We start from the raw sequence: 15493 nt of genomic DNA, 5'->3' as shown, positions 1-15493 counted from the left end.
CACTCCACTGGCTGAGCCAGCCAGGCACCGCTGTAGTTTTTAAAGTTCCATTTATTTCTTTTTCAAATCTGTGAGTTCTTTTTTATATCATATTGATCTCTTTGTTATTATTATTCCTTATGTTCTGAGTACTTTAAAAAGCATTTAAAAGTATGTAAACATACTTTATTTTAAAGAACAACAAAGGCATCAGTGACACTATATGCCAAGCACTGTATTATACAATATTATTAACTCATTTCTTTTCATAACATCCCTGAATAAGGAAATGGAGGCACAGAGAAGCTAATCAACTTACCCAAGGTCACCCGGATAGTAAATACAGCACTTGGAGTATAATCTAGGCAGGGTGACTTTAGAACCTATACCTTAAACCACTGTACCTTACTGCCTCTTTTATAGTTGAGTTGTCATCTGAAAAATTATGTTATCCGAAACCCTTGCTGTTTGCTACGTTTGTTCATCCTTGCTCATTGTGAATTATTTCTTTATGCAGATCACTTTTCAGTTATTGTGGGAATCTTGCATGGGTCCAGAGAAGTTTTACACTGTTTCAGCCCAAGGGCATCCCTGGTCCAGACTACTTTTTTTTTTTTTTTAATGTTTTATTTATTTTTGAGAGAGAAAGAGAGAGAGAGAGCATGCGCGTGTATGCTTGAGCAAGGAAGGGGCAGAGAGAGAGGGAGACAAAGGATCCAAAGTGGGCTCTGCACTGAGAGCAGTGAGCCCAATGCGGGGCTCGAACTCACTAACCGTGAGATCATGACCTGAGCCAAAGTCGGCATTCAACTGGCTGAGCCACCCAGGCACCCCCAGAACCACTTTTAATGCCAATTCCTTATCTTGGACATTCCTAGACAATAGGGTATTGATTTTTTTTTAATTGTGCTTGCATTTATTTATTTATTTATTTATTTATTTAATCTCTACACCCAACATGGGGGTTGAACTCACGACCCCAAGATTAACAGTCACATGCTCGGGGCTCCTGGGGGGCTCAGTCAGTTAGGCATTGACTGACTCTTGGTTTCGGCTCAGGTCAATCTCACAGCTCATGATTTTGAGCCCCACATCAGGCTCTGTGCTGACAATGCAGAGTCTGCTTGGGATTCTCTCTCCCTCCCTCTCTCTCTGCCCCTCCTGTGTGTGTGTCTCTCTCTCAAGATAAACTTAAAAAAAAAGATTCACACACTCTATCCACTGAGCCAGCCAAGCACCCAACAGGGTATAGACTCGAATTCAAAATCAACACAAAAAATCATCTTGTAGTTACAAATTCTCAGGAAAGTTTTCTGTGTGTTTTATTTTCTTTTTTAATGATTATTTATTTTTGAGACAGAGAGAGAGAGGGACAGCATGAGTGGGGGAGAGGCCGAGAGAGAGGGACACAGTACCTGAAGCAGGCTCCAGGCTCTGAGCGGTCAGCACAGAGCCCAACGCAGGGCTCGAACTCACAAGCCGTGAGATCATGACCTGAGCTGAAATCAGACGCTTAACTGACCGAGCCATCCAGGTGCCCGTGTGTGTGTATGTGTGTGTGTGTGTGTGTGTGTGTGTGTGTGTTCACCCAGAGCCAGAAGCAGGTAGAAAATCTTCCTTGTTACCTCCCTGGGTGTGTGTGTGTGTGTGTGTGTGTGTGTGTGTGTGTGTGTTTTAAGTCCACCCTTCAAAGGGTGTAGCCTTTTGAGGGTCTTAGCTTTATTTGGAAATTTCAATTCCAACCCCCTTTCTCACGCAGGCACCAAACTCTTCTGTCCCCTTGGAGGATTCAAACTCAAGCCACTTAATTCCTGCGACTGACACCCCTTTCTCTACTGCACCATATCCCCAGCCATGGCTGCTTCACTTTAACATTACATGTTTACTGCTATGGTTTTATGTTCCTGCTTTGTTTTGGGTCCCTACAGACTTTCCTTACTTTCTTGTGAGCCCAGCTATGCATTTAAAAGCTAGCATTTATCACCATGAGTCATCCTTCCCTCTCCCCCCGAAAAATCCCTCCTTTTATATTTGTTCCTATTGCCGTCACAGAATATATCATCACCAGCAGGGTCATTTGGGAGAGGAGGTTTTTTTTTTTTTTTTTTTTTGGACTGTGGAAAATTGGTAATTTGATGTGATAGAGGACGCATTTTACTTTAGCCGTCAAAAGCAAGGCCATGCACGTTAAAAATATATTTGTTCTATTTCATCCTTAGGTAGCATCTACAGGTGTGGCAGACGGATTTTCAGAATATTTCATCTAGCCACGGTGTCAGAAGTGGAAATGTCGCAGGCGTGTTTGCACTCTGTTCTGGTCGTGGCTGACTGGTCTCAGACCGGCTCTCCCGTGTTTTTCTACGTGTTGTTCACTCCGCCTGGAATAACCTTGTACATTCTCACCCTCTCCCCTGACATATCTAGCTAACTTGTATTTATTCAAAGAACTCAGCCCAGAAATCTTTTTTTTTTTTTTTTTCTTTTCTTCAACCAAGACCTTCCTTGGTTCTGGCCAGATGAAGTTAGTCTCTCCCTTCTTTGGATTTTGTGGGTAGTTTCCTTGTGATGCCCATTAAGACGCTCTTGATCTTAATTGCCTGTTTGCGTATTTTCCTGCTGGTTTCGTGCTTGTCTAGGGCGGAAACTGGTATTATTCGTCCGGGCTGAAAAATTGAATTCCTAACGAGGGAGGAACTGGGCTTGAGGGGGAAGAGGGAAGATCTTGAGAGAAGGTGGGTTTGAAGACTCAGAAATGCCTTTGGAAAGAGAGATCTCCTGGCTTGTTATCCACAAGTTTGCTCTTTGCCACTATAGCAACAGCATGTCTGTCTACACAGCAATCCTCTCAGGGTTCCCACAGTTTTTTGGCCTCCTTCAAGACAGCTAGTCTAACCCCAAAATGCCAGGTCCGGATTGGAGGTTTCCCAGCAACTTTTTTTTTTTTTTTTTTTTTTTTTGGTGTTTTTTAAAAATGTCTCTTTTCTCACCGTGTATTGCATTGCTGGACCTATTAAAAAAACAATCAATTTTTTGCATTAGAATAAACAGTAGCCATGGTCGATAGCATCCATTCACAGTTTTTAAGGTTTGAAACCGACCTTAAAGGAAGCCTTTCAATATCATAGGAATGCTATTTGCCCTTAGCAAACAGAGTTAAAAACTCAATTATAGGGGCGCCTGGGTGGCGCAGTCGGTTAAGCGTCCGACTTCAGCCAGGTCACGATCTCGCGGTCCGTGAGTTCGAGCCCCGCGTCAGGCTCTGGGCTGATGGCTCAGAACCTGGAGCCTGCTTCCAATTCTGTGTCTCCCTCTCTCTCTGCCCCTCCCCCGTTCATGCTCTGTCTCTCTCTGTCTCAAAAATAAATAAACGTTAAAAAAAAAAATTAAAAAAAAAAAACAACTCAATTATAATAAGATACACAAGTATAAACCACTAAGACTTTAGACAAGTATAACGTGAAGTATAAACTGAAATTTAATGCCGATCAGGAAATAATTGCCAACCTCTCATTTATCTAATCAATTTATCTAGCAGAGTTATCTTGTTTCCTTATGACATGTTTTCCCATCCTAATAATTTCTCATTACGTGACTAATTAAAGCTTGTCATCTCCAGCTTTGATTACATTTCTACCAAGTTTTAAATTGGAAATGAGGCTTAAAATTTTATTTCCAGGGGCGCCTGGCTGGCTCAGTCGGCAGAGCATGTGACTCTTGATCTCGGGCTTGTGAGTTCGAGCCCTGTGCTGCGTGCAGAGATTACTTAAAAATAAATCTTGGGGCGCCTGGGTGGCTCTGTCCGTCAAGCACCTGCCTCTTGATTTTGGCTCAAGTCATGATCTCAGTTGTGAGATCGAGCCCTGTCTGGCTCCAAGCTGGGCATGGAGTCTGCTTAAGACTCTCTCTCTCTCTCTCTCTCTCTCTCTCTAAGGGCCGCTGGGTGGCTCAGTTGGTTAAGCGTCCGGCTTCAGCTCAGGTCACAATCTCACAGCTTGTGGGTTTGAGCCCTGAGTCAGGCTCTGTGCTGAGAGAGCCCGGAGCCTGCTTTGGATTCTGTGTCTCCCTCTCCCTCTGTCCCTCCCCTGCTCACGTTCTGTCTCTTTCTCTCAAAAATAAACATTAAAAAAAAAAAAAAAAGGTCCTCTATTGTTTTGTTGAGAGAGAATGCCCCTCCCCTGCTCATGTGCACACACGAGCTCTCTCTCAAAAGTAAATAAATAAATAAATAGATAGATAGATACCATAAAAATAAAATAAACAATCTTGTTGAAAAAGGCTATCTCCCTTTTACAGATAAAGACTGAGTCTTAAAGAGATCACACAGCAATAGTGATGATGTCAGGATTCGAAACCTGCTAGTTTGACCCCCAAATTCACATTCTAAACATGACATTGAACTGCCTGATTTCCAGCAGGTCACAGGATAAACTTGATAACTTTGAGTGCGTCGGAGTAGAGCTTTATGATAAATCTGTATGTGAAAAACAAACAAACATGCAGACAAAGAGATAATCCACATGAAAATATAATTTATTTTAGAGTTGGAACAGAAAGAGTGCATTCACCACCCACTGACCTATGCCTCGTATTTATTTGATTTCATAGTTCTGTAAGGCAAATAGTATGAACCCTGTTTTAACATGTTCCTCGGTTTTACGTGGCCCGAGAACTCCCTTAACCATTAGGTTAAGAGCTTCTGATTGGGACCCAGGCAGACTTGGGTTCAAATACTGACTTTACCTCTTAACCAAATACGTCAAACTGAAGAAAGCCGTTCTGTGAAATGAGGTAATCTGTAAAATGTGGGTAATAATACCTACTTAAAGGGTTGTCCTAAGGATTAAATCACGTAACAGTTGACGGAACCTGACACAATGCTTGCCATATGGTGAGGCTTCTATCAATGGTAGTTTATAACACTAAAGCCAAGAGAGAGTTGGTAATCTCAGAGATATACAAATCCAGTTACGTGGTGAAGCCACCATAGGAACTCAAGTCTGTGTCATCCACACTCTTTCCACTATACTATGGTGGCAAGCTATTTTAAGTCTCAAGAGTCCAGAGTTCCAACTCTCCAGATGAGTATAATTTTTAATATTTTTCTATTATAAATGTAATATACTCATAAAAATATAAATCAACCCTACTACACAATCCAGAATTAACCACTAATATTTTATTTTCTTCACAATCCAGAATTAACCATTAATATTTTATTTTCTTCCTGTCCACATTTTCTGTAAAGGTTTCCTAACTCACATACTTTCACCGGCAACAGTATAGGACAGGGCTTGGCTCCCATTAATGAAAAGAATTCTGCTCTTTTGATAGATGTCAAATGGTGTGCTTAACCTACTATATGATTAGTGGAATTAAAAATTATTTCCTTCAATGTGTATTTCTTCTTTAGCGGATTGCCTGTGCCTGTTCTTTGCTCGTTTTTCTACAGGGGTATTAAGTGCTTCATCCTTCGAATTTGTTTTCACAATACAAAAAAATACAAAAAAAAAAAAAATCTGGCTGGTAGTCCAGGACTGCTGAACTCCGGCCAAAGGCCACAAAACCCCGATCGCCCACTAACGAACTTTATAGACCAGCGGGCGCCTTTTTTCTCCAAGGTGGAAGCAAGGGTTCCACAAATCACGAGAGCGTGAATTGCTGCAAAGGCGTTGGCTCTCCCGGCTTCTGGAGGAACGTCTCGCGGGATCTCAGCCGTCCTTGGGGCCTCGGACTGAACTACAAATCCCGACATACAATGCGCCTCAAGGCCCAAGCGCCCGAATGAAGGCTCAGGTCCAAGGTCATGTGTCTAACTGCGTAAGACGCCCGGTCATCTCTCCCACGCCTTTTTCTGCAGCTTCCACTTTGGCCGCCATTTTGTGAGGGACGTTATGGAACCTCTGAGCCCCGCCGACTCTATGGTTGAGCATTTCGGGGATCGACCAATCGGAAGCCAGATCTAGGAGGAAAACCCCGCCTTCACCCGCATGGAGGCGGGAACTGCCACGAAGCTCCTGTGGAGAGAGAGGAAGAAGCTGCGGAAAGCCAATAAGAAAGGAGGACTTGAGGACGCTAGCCAATAGGGATGCGGGGGGATTGCGGCCAATGAGAGTGGTGGGACCTCGGGACACGTGGGTGGGGGAGCTGGACGCTGAGACCTAGAGCTAAAGCTGGGAGGTGAGTCAGTCACCTTGAGCGGGGCAAGCGCTGTGGTCTGAGCAGGGGCAGCGGGGCAGTGGGAGTGCAGGTGACTTGGGGCCGGAAGCCAGCGATTGGCAGGGGTGTGGGCTGGGCTGTGCGAAAAGGCGTTTGTCCCCACGGCCGGGAGAAGCGATGGGCGTCTATATCCTTAACTATTAATGTTAATTCCCAACGGTAATGAGCGATTAACTGTCCCCGCTAAGGCGGGCCGAGGACAGCTGTGTAAAATGGGCAAGACTCTGCACGGCACCTACCCAGTAGCTGCCTCCAAAAGTCTTCCCGGGAGACCATCCTCTTTAGCAACAATTCCTTCCTGGGGTTCGGGCCTTTTTCCTCTACTGAAGATCTCCGTGACCTTCCTTTGCAGATCCTTTCGCGCTATCCTCTGACCTCTAATGCCCTCCTCATCTGGGGCACGGTGCAAGGAACAACGTGGTCCAGGGAGGACGGGCGGGGTGTAGGAGACGACCGAAGGGCGCCACTATAAGCAAACGACTAGGTTGTCAATGAATCTTTTTTTCCTCTGCAGAGTGAGAAAATGCAGACCACCGGGGCACTACTCATTCCTTCTGCTCTGGTAAGCTGCGGCTCCGGTGTGATCTGTAGTGCCCGATGTGGGAACCATCGATGTTTAATGAATGAACTGAGAGGAGCTTGACATCCTGATGATGTTGGCTCTCTGGGGAGGCCGTAGTGATGCAGTTAACCCCTGTTTATTGAGACCTGTACACCAATCTTTCTTGGCTTTGGAATGTGATCTGAGTCTGGATATGACCTTTAGCCCCATTCTGGCTTGGCCATAGCCGGATAGCCCACGGAGGCAGTCATACTCAACCTCGGCTGCGTGTTGGAATCATCTGGGGAGCTTTAAAAAATCCTGATGGCCAGGCTACACCCTATGGTGGTGGAATCCATGCATCTGTATTTTTTAGAACTCCCCAGGTGATTCTCATGTTCAGCCATGTTTGAGAACCACTGCCTTCCACTGAAATATTTCAAGAAAGCCACGTTACAGAGGGCTCTGCTTAGATGGTTGTTTCAGGAGCCTCACCAGGCTTACTGGCCCAGTCCATTCAGGGAGTGTAACAGTGAGTACACTTCAACAAAATAAGATTTCCCCCTTCTGATTCTTTGGTGATCTGGCTCCAAACCTTCCTACCCAGTTTGATGTTAGTGTGGGTTCTTGTTCCCTTCTGACATACCGACAAGGGCTGTGCCCATGGAAGTGAACTTTGGTACCTGCTTTTAAATGGGAAAGTTGCCACTGCTAACTACACCTGGGTCTCAGGACAGCGGTCTCTGGTGCAGGCCTATCCGGTAGGAACAGGAATATGTTAATTGACCTTGAAATATATTGGGCTTTTTTCCTGTTGGTAATTGTAGTTGTTTTTGACAGAAGTTCGGCGTGTGGGTTTTTCTGTACCCCTTGCTTGATCTGGAGCATGTGTCTTTCACTTTACAGATCCGCTGTTGTACCAGGGATCTCATCCGGCCTGTGTCTGCATCCTTCTTGAGTAGGTCAGAGATCCCATCTAAACAGGTAAAGGAATATGGGCCCTCTTACAAATTTGCCCAGGGGCACCTGGCTGGCTCAGACGGTGGAGCATGTGACTCTTTATCACAGGGTTGTACGTTTGACAACGTCCCTACGACGGGTGTAGAGATTACTTAAAAATAAAATCTGGGGGAGGGGCGCCTGGGTGGCTCAGTCGGTTAAGCTTCCGACTTCAGCTCAGGTCATGATCTCACAGTTCGTGAGTTCGAGCCCCGCGTTGGGCTCTGTGCTGACAGCTTAGAGCCTGGAGCCTGCTTCACACTCTGTGTCTCCCTCTCTCTCTGCCCCTTCCCTGCTCATGCTGTGTCTCTCTCTGTCTCAAAAATAAATAAACATTAAAAAAAATAATAAAAAATAAATAAAATAAAATCTTGGGAAATAATTAATTTCTCCAGAGAGGGGTTCTTCAAGATAGTGGACTGCGGGCCAAAGGGGGAGGACAGACAACCCATGGTGCCTTAACAGTTCTAAGTGCCCCAAGGTGAGAGCACCGGAGGTGAGAAGTTTGCAAAAGTGAGGAGGTCTCCCTGGCCCCTGGTCTGAAAATGGGCCCCGAGACTAATTCCCGGCATTGCCCTGCAACCTGGGCAGGCTATACCTGCCAGGCAGTTTGCCAACGGTTTCGGGGCCCCGGTAGGTCAGGTCGGGATGGAGTCAGCCACCTGTCCTTAGGCCTCACTACCTCTCCTTCCCGACTTGCCCCTCTAGCCGTCCTACTGCAGCTCCCCGCTCCAGGTGGCCCGGCGGGAGTTCCAGACCAGTGTCGTCTCCCGGGACATTGACACAGCAGCCAAGTTTATTGGCGCCGGGGCTGCCACAGTTGGTGTGGCCGGCTCAGGGGCTGGCATCGGAACAGTGTTTGGCAGCCTGATCATTGGCTATGCCAGGTAAGATGGGGGGTGGCCTAGAGCATCTCCTAACAAGTGCCACCCTGTCTGGGAGAGGCCTCAGTGGGAGCTCCCACTAGCTTGGCGGGGATTTCATCGACCTCCTGTTCTCTCCAGGGATCTCCGAATCAGAATTTAAATACATTTCCAGCCTGACTCATTTAAACTTAACCTTGTTGGCACGCTGCTTCCCTGTCCAGATCCCCAGGATATAGACAGGCTAGGCCCTTTCCCAGTTTCAGCAGCCCCCAGTCACCTAACTGACGCGTGTCCTCTCACCCTCCCCTCTTCCTCTCCCCTTGGCTGGCATCGATCTCTTGTGCCTGGCAGGAACCCGTCTCTCAAGCAGCAACTCTTCTCCTATGCCATTCTGGGCTTTGCCCTGTCTGAGGCCATGGGGCTCTTCTGTTTGATGGTCGCCTTCCTCATCCTCTTCGCCATGTGAGGTTCCACGAGGGTCGCCCACCCGTCCCTGCTGCTTGGACTTCAGGCCGTGCCTGGTGCTGGAGTGTGCTAAGCTTTACCATTAAACACAACGTTTCTGTAAACCCATATGCCTGCGCCTCTCTCCTTTGCCCCTGGGGGGGGGTGGGGGAGGGGCTTGGTGGAAAGGAGGGACAGGGCAGCGGGATTGGGTCACCAGTTGGTGGTTTGGAACTCCCCAGGGCTGAGAAATAGCACCGCGGTGATGTAAGAACATAGAGGGTTCCCTTCGCTCCCCGGAGGGAGCACGGACTTGTCTGAGTGATTGGTGCTCGTTTTTCCCTTCAAATTTAATACAACAATAGGTCACCCTTTGGAGGGGCCTCATTTGCACCAAGGTCTCATCCAAGTGTTTTACGAGTGTGTCAGCCACCCTAGAATTCTAGGTACAGTGGTTATACCTGTTTGGCACATGAGGGGACCGAGGCTTAGGGAAGCACTGCATAACTCGTCCAGTGTGACAGAGCTGGTAAGTGGAAGAACTGGGGAGCCCATCTCAGGCCTTTAACCCTTTAACTGCCTGTGTTGTCCTGTCTGTTTTCACTGTGGCCACACGATGAAGGTGGCACGGACAGGGAAACCGTCCCAAAGAAGTTACAGAGGCCCGTTGGAAAGAAATGGAGGGGGGCCTCCGGACTGCGTTTAGCCCCACTTGTACGTTTCATTTTCATTCTCAATTAGCCTTCCTTTGAGTGTCTGAACGTTCTGGGAGGTACAGTCCCTTTTCTTGGAGAATTTACAGTCTTCGCTTTGGGAGGGGTAAGAAGGGTGAGGGTTTTTTTTTGTTTGTTTGTTGTTTGGTTTTGTTGGGATTTTTTTTTTTTTTTTTTTTTTTTTTTTTTTTTTTTTTTTGGTTGGTTGGTTGGTTTTTGGTTGAACCAACTAATGAATTGCTTAGAGAGCCTTGTGCCCATCTTTATCTCAGCCTGTGCCCAGCAGGCTTCCCCAGCTTGGCGAACGCGGGGCTGAAGGCCCAGCTGGTAAGCCCACAGCGGCTGCTTCCATAAGCTACAGCCTGAGCAAAACGTACCACGCTTTGTCTCCAATTGGATGGCTTCTAAAGGAGTAAAAGTGGGGTCCGCTTGTGAAAACCCTATCCCTCAACTTAACTCACAACCTGGGGGAGACCGTGAAACCAAGAATATCCCTAATTAACGTCAAGAACACCTTCTTAGCTGAAGGGCAGCTAGCAAAGAGGGTTAAAGACCAAAAACTGTGAGTTTAATAAGAATGGATTGAATTGATAAGCAAAGAACAATCCTCAAGTGGTAAATAAACACCCTCCTAGGGGCGCCTGGGTGGCGCAGTCGGTTAAGCGTCCGACTTCAGCCAGGTCACGATCTCGCGGTCCGGGAGTTCGAGCCCCGCGTCGGGCTCTGGGCTGATGGCTCAGAGCCTGGAGCCTGTTTCCGATTCTGTGTCTCCCTCTCTCTCTGCGCCTCCCCCGTTCATGCTCTGTCTCTCTCTGTCCCAAAAAATAAACGTTGAAAAAAAATATATTTAAAAAAAAAAAAAAAAAAACACCCTCCTAGTTGTCCCAGGGAAGGCAAGGAAATCTAAGGTCCTGCCCTTAAGGAGCTTGGGGCCTGAAGAGAGTCCTTAAACCATGAACAGTATTGCAGGACCGTGAACAGTAAACGGTACTGCACATTGAATACTTGGGTATGAAAGCCGCATGCTATAGATGAGGAAAAGCAAGGAAGCTAGTGTTGTAACAACATCAGCTAACGTTTGAGGACCTGTATGTCTGGCATAGTGCTAAGCACTTTCTGTGAATGGCTTCCAACATCCCTATGAGATAAGTTATTTGGTGGGTAAGGAAAAAGAAAGGCAGGTGTGGGGACCTGTGAAAGGCACGCAGCAGATTAGTGAAGCCGGAATTCAGATTCCAGAACCCAGGCTCTTAGCCCTGTGCCGATTTGTCTAAGCTTCACAGAAGTTCACCGACGTGCTCCGTATCACACACAGCCGGCCATGGATTCCAGTCCAGGGCCCTCTAAGATTCATTCAACAAGCGATGGTCGACTACCACAGGGTCTCTCAACCTTGGCACGTCTGGGGCCAGACGATTCATTGTTGTGGTGGGTTGTCCTGCTTTGGTCCTCTTAGCCTCTTTACCTTAAGTGATTCTCTCAAGGTTGTCCACAGCAAGCCAGTGACAGACCCTGAAGCGGAGCCCAGGAACCTCCAGGCAAAAGACAAGGAATGGAACTAAGGTCGAACCGGCCGCCGAGGTGTCCCCAAGGGAGCAATGGATTAACCGGTAATGTTATGAAAACGGAACGGAGTAACCCTTTGGGATGTCAGGCTGGCATCCTTGCCAGGTCGCTACCCTCTAATGGTAATCAAGGCGTGGCCTCCGGGGAAGATGGTTTTTGCCAAGGGGCTGGCGGGAATTTACCTTGGTCGTCGGCTCCAAACAGCCTTGGAATCACTGGACTTACGAGTCTAAATCAGCCAAGTTGAGAAGGTAGTTGGTGGACCCGTGGAACCCTAGAGAATCAGGGGAGAATGCTCCCCCACCTGTAGCAAGGCTAGTCAGTCCATTACCAATGAGATTCTTTAGTCTGTGGTCCGTGGGTGGAGCCATTTTGCTTAGTGCAAAATATTGGTAAGAAGACACAGAGGTGTATTGAGAGAGGACCCATTATGTTCATTATATTCATTATATTCTCAAGAGAGGTAGTGACCACTACCTTAAGAGTTCAGCATGGATTTGGGAGTCAGAGGGGAGTGCAAACGCCATCCCTGCCACTTCCTAACTGGGTGGTTCACTCCCCTGAGACTCAATTTCCTCATCTCTAAAATGGGGATGAGGACAATTCATGGTGGTTGGGACAACCACGTGAGCTAATACAAGTAAACACATACAAAAAACAATTTAATATAGCTATTATTACTTAGAAGCCTCAAACTGCCAGTCCAAGTTCTGAGTTTTCCTTTTAGTCCAGGGTTTATGACCTGGATGGGAGCTCTTAATCTATCCCTGGCATCGAGCCCAAGACCAAAGGCCGGGGCCCTGTAGGGAAAGGACTGCTCCGGAGGGGCACAGGACTTTGGGGAAGGGAGGAGAAGGATCTTCATGATTTATCTTTTTTTTTTTTTTTTTTTTTTAATTTTTTTTTTTTCAACGTTTATTTATTTTTGGGACAGAGAGAGACAGAGCATGAACGGGGGAGGGGCAGAGAGAGAGGGAGATACAGAATCGGAAACAGGCTCCAGGCTCTGAGCCATCAGCCCAGAGCCTGACGCGGGGCTCGAACTCACGGACCGCGAGATCGTGACCTGGCTGAAGTCGGACGCTTAACCGACTGCGCCACCCAGGCGCCCCCAGGCGTTTTCTTACAAAAGCCAGTCAACACTGGACGAAGTAATGCCAGCTTGAAACATTCTGCTAGCCTCTTCCTGGCCCTTCTCGTCCCCAGCTTAGAGGCTTCCTGGAGTTCCCCTGGTAAGTGGTGAGCTGGTCCTTTAAGCAGCTGCCATGCTCTACAGCCCGGTCAGGCCTTGACTTGAAGATTCGTTGTGCAAGCTTGGCCCAGCCCCTTGGAAAGAAAATGGAGGAGGGGGGTGGGGGCGGAAGGAGGGAGAATTCTAGAGATCATTCATGGCCGGGGAGGAGGCCAACTGGCTACCGTGGCCTCATTTCCTCTCTGTCCCCAGGTCTGCAGCAGTTACCAGTTCGTAGAGATACAGGATGGGTGCCCCATGTTTTCTGCCCTCGATTATGTCATATGCAGTAGCTAGACAGATGAGTAACCAAACCACTAAAGTAAAAAGTAGGTGCTATAATAAAGGCATGAATTACTCCCGAGGATGGAGTAATTGTAAATGACTAGTTAATAGTAATAATAATACGCCTGGAGGTGGTAAGGTTTGGCAGAGAACGTAGTATTTCAACCTGCCTCGAAGATGAGTAAGAGTAAGAGTTAATAATTATTGAACATTCACTCCGGCCAGGTATGGTGCACATTCATTCTCACATCATCTCTGCTTTATAGCTACTGTCATGTTACCAATATTACTGATGAGGAACAGAGGCTCGGAGTTTCAAAAACTAGGATTTCCCCTGGTAGAGTAGAGGGGAAGAGTATTCCAGATAGAGAAAATATGAGCAAAGGGGCGCCTGGGTGGCTCAGTCGGTGAAGCGTCCGACTTCGGCTCAGGTCACGATCTCGCGGTTCGTGAGTTCGAGCCCCACATCGGGCTCTGCGCTGACAGCTTGGAGCCCGGAGCCCGCTTCGGATTCTGTGTCTCCCTCTCTCTCTGGCCCTTCCCTTCTCAAGCTCTGTCTCTCTGTCTTTCAAAATAAATAAACATTAAAACATTTTAAAAAAAGAAAAAATATGAGCAAAGGCCTGGAGGAGAGACCGTACATGGGCAAATGGGAGGCTAATTATTTGGACGGTGCTTGCCACTCTACAAAACATTTCTGGGATTGTCACACATCATCCTCAGAAAAGCTCTGAGAGGTAGGAATCCTCACCTTCCTCTGGATGCAGAAATAGACTCAAAAGAGGATATGTGCAGAGTGGTACAGATGAAGAGCTGGGCTCTCTTTCCTCTGGATCTAAGGTAAATGTTTTCTGTCCATTGAAAACAACAGTCCGGTAGTAAGGGAGGGGACCACACCGAGGAACCCTCTCACCCCGTGGGCCAACTTCAGGCCTCTGCAGTCTGGAGCCGTGGAGTAATGGAGTATTGTTTTTCTTGGTGTGAGATTATCAGCGAGTCGACTTTTGACCATCTTCCTAAATAAACAATACCCAAACAAAATTCCAGAATCCTCTGAACATGAATAAAACATAATCCAAATAGGCAATAGATGCACACAGTGGTTAGAACTTTTTCTCTGGAGGGGCAGCTGGGGGGCTCAGTTGGGTGACTCTTGATTTCGGCTCACATCACGATCTCACGGTTCATGGGTTCAAGCCTTGCCTGGGGCGCCACTCGGGTAGAGCCTGCTTGGGATTCTCTCTGCCCCTCCCCCACTCTCACATGCACGCGCGCGCACACACACACACACTCTCTCAAAATAAATACATTAAAAAAAAAAACCAAAACAAAAAAGCTTTTTCTCTGGAGTCAGACAGATTTGGCTTACAGCCCCAAATCTGTTGCTTGCTCTCAGCGTGACTTGTGTGAAGTGACAGAACCTCTGTAAGCCTCTGTTTTTCCATCTATCAGAAGGGACTAATAATAGTACTTCATAGAGTCGTTGAAAGGAATAAATAAGACAAGGTATACAAAGTACTTGGCACATATTAAGCACTCAATAAATGTCAGCTAAAGAAACAAACGTCGAGCCTCAATAAATGTTCGCCATTATCATGCAAGTCCATGGTCCCTTACTGGAAAATTCACGACACAGTGAAAACTGGACTTCTCTTCTAAAAAACAAGCCGGGCGGCTAAATATAATAGAGGGCGGCTAGTTGTTTGGCTTGTATGAATATTCATACACTTTGCTGTCGAAATACCAATGTTGTTACTGGGTGCTGCTCCAGACCTTCCTGGGAGCGTTACTCTAAATTCTGAAACACATCTGGCCAAGGGTGTCCCGATAAGACTATGAGCCTGTGTTCTTGCCAGGGAGACAAGGGAAAGCTTCTTTTAGAAGGCTTCTGTTTTTCTTAGTCCATAGTATGGTCTTTCACCTTACATGTCTCAGGGGTCTTGAGGAAGCCTCCCAGAATTTAAACTCACAGTCCCTTGATTCCTTGTGTATTCAAGGACTTGTGGGAAGAAAAAAAACCAGACACGAGCTTGGAGTCAGGAGGCCTGATTTTTCTTCCTTTTACCAAGCTTCTCTAGGTCTGTTTCGTTATTCCTATGGCAACGCCTAGCAACAGTGCCTGGCATTTAGTAGCCCCTCCATAAATGTATACTGGATACACTCAAATGCGGGAGTTTTTCACTCGCAGGCTCGGATTCCTTCCTCTTGGTCCTGTTGCACGCCGGGGGCAATGGCAGCCTGCCCTCCGTGGGTGAAGGTGCGGGGAGCAAGGATAAATGAGAGGTTTTCAGACAGTAAACGAGCCCTCAGCAAGTCGGCTCGTCTACTCGAAGCTCCCCCAAGGAAGCTGGATCCCCAATTCTATCCCACGGACACAACCGAGGGTCGCTCCCGCTAAGGGTGGGGAGAGGATCCTTCCTTCCTCCTCTTGTCACACTTGAAAATAAAATATTCCACGGCACTGGGCTCTCGGCCGCACCTCGACGTCCCGGCACGCCTCAGAGCCTCCTCCCACAAAGCGGGGGACCGACGCAGGCCCGTAGCCCTGGCGGAGCCGGCTCGCTCCCACCCCCTCTAGCCCTGGAGGACCGTGGGTGGACGCTCTTGCAGAACGCCTCTCGCTGGTCGGGCGGGGGTGGGCGGAGCCAGCGCC

General features: G+C 47.5%; 1 protein-coding gene across 2 annotated transcripts; it reads left to right on the top strand.

Moving 5' to 3' along the window:
* Nucleotides 1-6076: 6076 nt before the first annotated feature.
* ATP5MC1 (ATP synthase membrane subunit c locus 1) lies at nucleotides 6077-9170 on the top strand. Of its 2 annotated transcripts, none has more exons than XM_045488516.1 (5): nucleotides 6077-6156; nucleotides 6710-6757; nucleotides 7643-7720; nucleotides 8444-8622; nucleotides 8953-9170. In XM_045488516.1, the coding sequence occupies exons 2-5, from the start codon at nucleotides 6719-6721 to the stop codon at nucleotides 9065-9067; spliced, it is 411 nt and encodes a 136-aa protein (XP_045344472.1). In that variant the 5' UTR covers nucleotides 6077-6156; nucleotides 6710-6718; the 3' UTR covers nucleotides 9068-9170. The 2 variants fall into 2 exon arrangements, with proteins under 2 accessions (XP_045344472.1, XP_045344471.1); XM_045488515.1 differs by having other exon boundaries at nucleotides 6133-6226.
* Nucleotides 9171-15493: the final 6323 nt, after the last annotated feature.

This window comes from Leopardus geoffroyi, chromosome E1 (assembly GCF_018350155.1).
Source record: "Leopardus geoffroyi isolate Oge1 chromosome E1, O.geoffroyi_Oge1_pat1.0, whole genome shotgun sequence".
Taxonomy (NCBI): Eukaryota; Metazoa; Chordata; class Mammalia; order Carnivora; family Felidae; genus Leopardus; species Leopardus geoffroyi.
The sequence above is the reverse complement of the archived record's forward strand: the minus strand, read 5'-3'. Positions and strand labels throughout refer to the sequence as shown.

What these genes read in the sequence shown, in the direction of transcription:
- ATP5MC1 (XM_045488516.1), top strand. Translation starts at nt 6,719, where the DNA reads ATGCAGACCACCGGGGCACTACTCATTCCTTCTGCTCTG. An exon ending in TACTCATTCCTTCTGCTCTG is followed by an intron (nt 6,758 to 7,642) that starts GTAAGCTGCGGC and finishes TTCACTTTACAG; the next exon opens with ATCCGCTGTTGTACCAGGGA. An exon ending in CTGATCATTGGCTATGCCAG is followed by an intron (nt 8,623 to 8,952) that starts GTAAGATGGGGG and finishes TGTGCCTGGCAG; the next exon opens with GAACCCGTCTCTCAAGCAGC.